The 8,385-nt window shown below is 42.7% G+C and overlaps 1 protein-coding gene across 1 annotated transcript in view; it reads left to right on the top strand.

Annotated features, from left to right (window-relative positions):
* TRIM24 (tripartite motif containing 24) overlaps positions 1-8,385 on the top strand; it is a 54,677-nt gene continuing 46,292 nt past the window's right edge. The window contains exon 1 of the mRNA XM_068190784.1: positions 1-477. Within this exon, the coding sequence (XP_068046885.1) occupies positions 78-477 (400 nt within the window). The 5' untranslated portion in view covers positions 1-77. The remainder of the gene's footprint in view (positions 478-8,385) is intronic.

The following is an 8,385-nucleotide window of genomic DNA, read 5'->3' as shown; positions in this document are numbered from 1 at the left end:
GCGGCGGCGGCGCGGGCGGGAAGCGGCGGGGCTGCTCCGCCTCCCTTCGGCTCTCCGGCGGCGGCCGGCGCAGGACAATGGAAGAGGCGGCAGCGGCGTTAGCAGCTGCAGCAGCAGCAGCGGCGGGGGGGCCGTGCCCGGCGGACCGACCGGGGGCAGCGGCGGCGGCGGCGGCGCTGAGCGGGGAGAACGAGGCCGAGAGCCGGCAGGGCCCGGCGGAGCGCGGCGGGGACGCGGCCCCGCTCAACCTGTTGGACACTTGCGGCGTGTGCGGGCAGCCTATCCAGAGCCGGCGGCCCAAGCTGCTGCCCTGCCTGCACTCGGTGTGCCAGCGCTGCCTGCCGCAGCCGGACCGGTACCTCATGCTGCCCCCCGTCCTGACCCCCGCGGCCGCCGCCGCCCTCAAGGAGCCGCCGCCGGCGGCGCCTCCCTCCTCGCCCGTCTCTTCGCAAGCCTCACCTCCGCACTGCACGCCCAGTAAGTGACCCTTCTTCCCTTCTTGCCCGTACCCCCCTTTCCCCTGCCCGGGGGTGCTGCCCCCTCCAACTGGGAGGCCCGTGGGCCGCGTCTGGGGGGACGGGGAGCTGTCGGGACCGGGTGCCGTGGGCGGGGTGCGGGTGCCCGGCCGCGGAGCTGCCGGGGCACGGAGCTGTCGGGACGGGAGCTGCTCGCCAGCGCCAAGGCTGGCGGCGGGGTTGTGCTGTGGCTTGGTTTGTTTTAATCGTTATTTTTTAAATTTCCCACCTCGGAGGGAAGGCAGAACTACTGTGCTTTCCCAGGACCTCTGTGTGCGGATGGAGAGGGGCGGTGAGAGCCGGTCTCCCGCTGCGGGCCGTGGGTGCGGGGCCGGGCAGCTGTTATCGGCGGAGCCGGGAGGCTTTGGCCCCTGGCCGGCGGAAAAGCTGAACACGGACTGATAACAAGGCACAGAAACGTAGCGGGAGGACAGACTCTTTTTGAGTGGTGTTTGGAGTGTGGAGCGCGGCCGGAGGGGAGTCCTGCAGGTGTCATCCGCCGTGCGCGGCGCTCGGCCGGGAGCGAGCCCGCGCCTGGGCGGGGACCGGGCCGGCCGAGCAATAATAACAACACTTGTCGGGGCCGTGGGCAGCCTGGATGGCTGTGCTGATGCATCCATGCACCACTTACCTGCTAATTACCGCGCCGAAGGGAGAATGCCGCGAGGAAGTTTTGTTACGCTCATGTACTGACACATTAGCCTCTGTCAATGTGTTTGAAAAGTACATGTCGCTGTAGAAGGTGTGGAATAAACTCCTTCCATTTGAAACTACTTCCCTAATTTTTTTTCCTTAGCTCTCTTAGGCTAAATCTAACAGATCACTTAGTTTTGTTAAAGGCAATTTCGTCTTAGAAAAAAGTGCAAACAAGCATCCTGTTGTGGAAGCTGGTCAAGGTCTTGGAAAAACTTGTATAGGAGAGAGGAAGTGTGATGGAAATTGAGCTAATCCGTAGGTATTAGTGGAGGTTGTTCTTGTTGGAATGTGTAGTGAGGCCTCAGGTGAAAAGTAGCAGCTCCAGGTTGACCTTCTTAAGTCCTTTAAGTGGACTTAGGAAAACTTCTCCATCCTGCCAGAGTTCTGACCAAAGATTACCACTCGAATATGTAAAGTGTTTGCAGCAATTCGTAAAGGAAACACCCTCTCCAGAGAAAGAAATAGTTGTAACAGCTAGAGATTTGCTTCAGAATATCTGAGAAACTCCCAAGTATCTTAACAGGCTATGCTGAGCCTCTTCATCTGTGTGAATGTCTGTGTTAGTACATTCATTCAGTCTTTAATTTTAGCATGTCAAGTATGTCGTAGTCAGACTGCGTAATCAAAAGTTACAGAGTGGGAAAATCTGTGAGACCCAAAGCCTATATACTTCAGCTTGATTGATTCAGGACATGTTGTTACTCCTGTGTCTTTAAGTGGGAATTTCTGCATGGGAGGAACAGAAAAACACAGACTCTGGATTATGATGAGATATTTCAAGATGAGATACTTGGAAATAGGAAAGAGGGTATAGATACAAGCTCTGGAGTTTGCAAGGTAGTGTAACAGGCAATATCATCATTGTCTTCTGAGATTTGAGGTCATGAACAATACAGTTCCATTCGCAGATGTTCTATATAAATATAGCAGAAATAGGGATCTGTAGCTGAATGAGAAATGAGATGCATCATAAAAATTAAAATATTAGTGCTGTTCAAACATCTGTTTGATAATGAATCGCAGCAACAGTAAGCTTGTAGCTCTGTTCCCTCCTTTTGATTGTGAGTTGGTTCTGTATGAATGATTTCACAGTACATACTCCTCCTCATTCTAAAGATTTGCAGACATACTGTATTTTTGGTGACAATTATTTTTACCTTTTTGACTTTTCTCCCAAGCTACTTTCATGCTTCCATACTAGAGTTCATGGTGCAGTTGGAAGAAGAAACTCACACTCACCCTGAGTATTTTTTACATCTTTGCTTTTCATGTGTTTGCCTTGGTTAAAATGACAGGGACTGTGTATTAGCTAGCTATGGCCAAACTTGGTGAAGTGCATTGTCTACTTTCTGTTTTCCAATTCATACAAAAAATGTGACAATTTGAAGTTATGATTGGGAAAAAAACCCACCTGTTACTGTCCAAAACTGATTATACAGAGGAAATTTGTTACAGCTGGAGGAGTTCTTAAATTCTCACAAGAAGGTAAGAAGGACCAAAGTGGTGCAAAACTGTCATCTCTTCTGGTAATATGTTGTGCAAAATGCTTATGAGGAATGACATGAAGAAATTAACAGAAGAGTATAATCTTAGAAAGCTGGGTAACAAATGACTCTTCTGATGTAAATTATGGAATTACTGTGACTAAACTGAAGAAATAAGCATCGAGGAAGCGGTTGCTGGAAGGTATGTCCTAAGTAAGGAACACAATGGAATTGCAGACTATGCAAATCTCTTGAGAGATAAGCAGACAGGGTGCTTATGGGCCTGTGCTGAGTGCTTGAGTTTCACAAAAAGAAGCCTGAAGAAAGATTGGTAGAATGGAGTCTGTCTTGAACAAAAGAGAGGATGTGATTTGAAAAGTGCTTCACCAAGCCAGCCTTGTGCGTTGTATGAGTGCTGAAATTAGCTGAGAAACAGGTAGCTGAAGAGGTTGAGTTTCATGTATAATCTGGAGAGACTTTTTGTCTTCATCAAACTTTTTCCAAGAAGAAACATTTGTTCACTTTATTGAAATAAAGTGTGCCTTCAACTTCCAACATACAGATGAGTTTATTTGTTGGCTCTCTTTCTGTGAAGATTCTAACAATTAATTAAGGAGCTGTGAAAGAAAAGACTTCAAGCTTAAAGTGAATTAAGAGTTCTGGAGTTGCTCACTTGAATACAAGATTCAACATGGATGACAGCAGACAAGTGGCAAGACATACAGAAGAGTTTCATGTGGTAAATGTTAACTATTATTCCTCTTGCAAAAGCAAACTGGTGGAGAAGCCAGTTGGCATGGATATATTCTATACTGCCACATGCAGTCAGTTTTGAAGTGGAATAACTTCTATAGAAAAGAAAACCCGGAGTTTCTGATTTCTCTACCATTCCGGAAGTTGGAGGTGTTGAAGAGTCAGCAGTGTGTCAGACATCAGTGGTTTTAGCACTGGAGAGTTCACTGCTTTCTGAATGTTCAGTGGTAGTTTATTTGCTATAGATGATAATTTTGGTGTTGCATTGCCAAAAAATGGGTTGTCAGACAGAACATTATGGAGTGCTGCAAGAGCAGCTCTGTAAATGTAACACTGGCTTCTGAGCAAGCATCTACAGCCACCTCTACTAACTATTCGGCTAAGTTCATGTGGGTTTTCTTTTTTTTTTTTTTCCTCAAATGGCCATTCTCTACTGTCCGATTGTGTGATTTACAACTGGAGCATACACCAAAAATGCTGCTATTAGAGGTCTGCCATTTGCCCAGATTTTGTCTGGGCTGCACTTCAGTGAGTGAGTAGTAGTCTGCACTTAAAGGGTAGTGTTTGTAATGCACAGACCCTCATAGTACTCTTCTGTAATTTTCAAATGTGGAATAGGTACGTGAAACTTGTGAAGTTAGAGATTGAAATTCTATCCCTTCTCAAAACTGTTAGAGTTGCAAGTAACCTTGTTTGTTCTTTGTCATAAATTTGTACACGAAATAGACTTGGAACTGGTGTAGGGAAATACTTGTCAATGGAGAGGCATAGCAAAGTTTTATGCAGGTATCATCATGAAATCTTACTAGTGTCAATGTCAAAATAGTAGAGAGAAACTTTTTTTATCTGTTACTCCTCTGTAGCAAACCCACTAGCAAACAAATTTATATGAAGTTGTTAGAAGCATGTAATGTTTGGACGATCCCATGATCTAAGTTCTTGGAGTGTCTGGACTAACATTTCAAATATATTCAATACATGCTGTTAATTAAGGAATAAATACCTCAGAGTTACTAAACAAGGATTCAGAGGTGTTCATGTTTCAGGTTATTACTTCCTAGAAATATTTACTTGGCAATAGAGTTTGAAGTTCTGTAATGATGCAATGAAGAACTTACCTTGACATCCCCATAGATACGTGCATGGCATCTGCTTTTTTATGACATCCCACAGGCAATCCTCTACAGATGGGTTCAAATGCTTTCAGCTTCTCCTCTGATCTTGATATCTGGACTTTCTGGTGTCATCACTTCATTTGACCTTGAAAATACAGCTTTTGACATCAACTTTAATTTTGTTACTTGTTTCTTTTGTTACTTCTCTCCTTTAGCTGGATAAAAATTGGGATCCTTATTAGTTAGTTTGAAGGATATAATAGCTTCATTTGAAGTTTCTTATGATGAAGTTCAATTTTTATTCTATGTCTTGGTAATCTTAGAAGACTTAAGATTCTTTTTCTAAATCTGTTGGTACAAAGGATTATTTCCATTTCATCCTTGATATTGCCACTTGCTTAAAGTGAATTCTCTCCGTCTTTGCCATTACAAAAAGCCCATGTTTTATTTGTGTGGCTGTTTCAGGCATGGTTGCATCTATGCATCCTTTTCACAAGGATCATCTTGTTTCTGCTGTGGTGCATCAAGAAGTGAATTGTTTAACCTCCAACATAAGGAGATTTGGGAGTGCTAATATTTGGAAATGGTGTATGTTATAGGAATATGTATGTATAGGAAAGACATGTCTAGTTTTCATTCTGTTTTGGATCTGTGCTTACTTTGAATTGAAAATTCCCAGAGCCCCAGAGATTGCATATGTGAAATGCATTTAGCATTGTTACTGGTGAAATACAATATTATTGGTTTGATAGCCTGTAATGGATTAATCTTTTGGTTAAAAAAATAGTAAAAGCTTAAAATATTAATATAAGTATTAATGAATAGAGAAAGTTCTTATTTTTCTAGTTATAATACTCTTAGAGAAAAGGATGCTCTCAAAATATATATGATGGGATATGATACCTACTGTACAAGTGTAATTTGAAGTAGGGATATGTTTGCCAAAAGTTACTGCTTTCTCTTCTACCAGGAATTCCATAAAAATCTGGAGGCATGCCTATACAGCCTTTATTAAGGCAGGCAACTGCATGTTGTGGAAATTAGCTTGAATCATGCTTGCTCTGATATATGATTAATGTAAGTATGTAATAGATGTTTATTGTTTTATGTATGCAGAGTAGTATTTCTAGCATAGTTTGGATGCATTTATGCTCTTGCTTCTTTCACCCATAGAAAGTGTTAGATTGAAAAGCTGAAGCCATCAGGAACATCAGATGAATTTTAAAACAACTGCAGTTGCCAAGCTCATTCCAGTTGGAAGCCTTAGAGAAATTTGGCTGTACAAGTTATCAAAATAGCTGTGTCATTGTGTGAAACTTCTTTTCAGACAAAGATTTCTATCCTCAGAGGCCAACCTAGCTCTGTTTCAATACAAAATCAGCTTATAATGTCTCTGGTAAGCAATTAGTAGTTTTAGCAGTGGAAAGGAATTCTAGATCATAAGGTGAAAGGATCACAAGGAAAGCAAATATATACCAATGTGTTTAACATTCTCAGGTGTGTCTAACTGAAAATGTATTGGGTTGTTTTAATGCTTATAGTAGAGATATCTCTTAAGAAAATGTTTTGTCTGAAGAGCAAGGGAAAATAGTGGTTCATGAAGAGGCAAGTGGAAGAATGTTTTTGTGGGCTAGCTTAGGAAAAATGTCCTGAAGAGCTACTCAGTTATGCAGCAGGTTTTTAGCTTGGTCTGCTGAATTCCATGAGTGCTACAAAGTGACCACATTGTCTCAACTTCCCCCATTTTGTTAAATCTCAAAAATTTTGTTGAAACTCTTGATTCTGAATGTAGTGTTGGTAAAGAAACTTGTTTAGGTAAAGAAACTTGTATAGGTAAAGCCTGTATAGGTAAACTTGTACAAGAAACTTGTATAGGTAAATCTTTATGCCAGTATTGTCTGTGTTTGCTAATGTGCTGTACAAGGAATTTCCATATTATTTAGTGGAATTTCCCAGTAACAGTAAGCTTGTAAAGCTGGTATTTTGCCTGTTGTATCTAATCTAAAAACAAGCCAGGGGAAAGCCAAAAGGAACTTTAGGTGAATTCTAAATAGGACTGTATTTCAGGATGAGTAACTGACTAGATTAAAAAAATCCATTATTTCTGAAATTGGAAATTTTGGCTTTTAAAAGGTATTTGCAGTAAAATGAAATACTTTAATACAGTAGTGCAGTGGTTTGACCTTGGATGGATGCCAGATGCCCACCAAAGCTGCTCAGCCACTCCACAGCTGGAAAGGAGAGAGAAAATGTAGCAAAAGGCTTGTGGGTCAGTATAAGGATGGGGGAATCACTCACCAATTATCATCATGGGCATAACACACTCAGTTTGGGGAAATTATTGAATTTATGACCAATCATAATCTGAGTAGGATGATGAGAAGTAAAAGCAAACTTCAAAAAAACCTTCCCTCCACCCCTCCCTCATTCCCAGGCTTAACTTTATGCCTGATTCATTACCTCCTCCCCACTTAGTGGCTCAGGGAGACAGGAATGGGGGTTGTGGTCAATTTGTCACATGGTGTTTCTGCTGCTCCACTGTGGGGTCCCCCTGATCGGAGACAGCTTTCCACAAACTTGTCCAATGTGAATCCTTCCCACAGCAGTTGTTCACACGCAGCTCCAGCATGGGTCATTTCCATGGGGTGCAATCCTTCAGGAACAGACTGCTCCAGTGTGGGTCCCCAGGGAGTCACAAGTCCTGCCAGCAAACCTGCTCCAGTGTGGGCTCCTGTCTCCACAGATCCACAGGTCCTGCCAGGAGCCTGCTCCAGCACAGGGTTCCCATGGGGTCACAGCCTCCTTCAGGCATCCACCTGCTCCAGCACAGGGGTCTCCATGGGCTGAAGATGGGTATCTGCTCCACAACACTGGTCAGGCAGGGTTCTTAAGGTGCATATGTTCATGGGTTGTGGGCCCATGCAGATGATCCCACTGAACTGTTAATAGTATCAAAATCTTCTGTTGGACTTACTATTTTAGATTTAACTTTTATGTGCATTAGTTTTTTGATGCATTCTTTTTCCTTGGGCAAATTTAAAGGTCACAGAAAAAATGTTTTCATAGAAAAATTCCAGTGATGCTTTTAAAATTTACCTCAGCAACTAGGTAGCTATGGAGTTGTGTATGTTTAATGTAGGTACTAGCAGTTCAAATGTGCTTTGAAGGTGTCACTGCCATAGTTGAACTGACTAAATTATCTACTTTTTTACCTACTGGCCAGAGAGTATGTGTAAAACCAAGTCTTTACCATCAAAGAAAGCATGAAACAGTTGTGTAAAGTAAGTAAGAAAATTACACAAATTTTCACAGGAAACAGTCTTGTAAAATCAGCTATGAGACTGAAGGTTGAGCCAAGGAATGTCCCTAATTACTTGATACTGTGTCTCCAGTGATTCAAGTAAATGCTTATTTGAAGCTTTTATGTGGGACAAAGTTGCATATTACCTTACGTACATTACTAACATGATAGAGGACTGATGTTAAACAAGGTTTCTAGTTATTTTTGAAGTTTATCAGTGGGCTATGGGAAAAGGATGACAGTAAGCAAGGCTCAGCTCTTTGAACTGCACTCATGGGTTTTGAGGGCCCTTGTTTGTAACGTGGATTTGGGTCATGGAGACATCCTCATTTCAAAAAAGAAATCTGCAACTCTGGTGCTAAATCCTCTGAAAATGCGAGTACATGGACAAGGGAACTAAGCCATTTGCCTTCTGAATGTAGAAGGATTTCTGCTTCTGATTAATAACTAAGTTGCCACAGGCAACTTTCTATTAAAATGGAGAGTTTCCCTTTCAACTGTAGTCCCTCAAGTGAATATAG

Source organism: Anomalospiza imberbis, chromosome 5 (genome assembly GCF_031753505.1).
Source record: "Anomalospiza imberbis isolate Cuckoo-Finch-1a 21T00152 chromosome 5, ASM3175350v1, whole genome shotgun sequence".
In the NCBI taxonomy this organism is placed as follows: domain Eukaryota; kingdom Metazoa; phylum Chordata; class Aves; order Passeriformes; family Viduidae; genus Anomalospiza; species Anomalospiza imberbis.
Note: the sequence above shows the minus strand (reverse complement) of the source record. Positions and strands in the feature narration are given on the sequence as shown.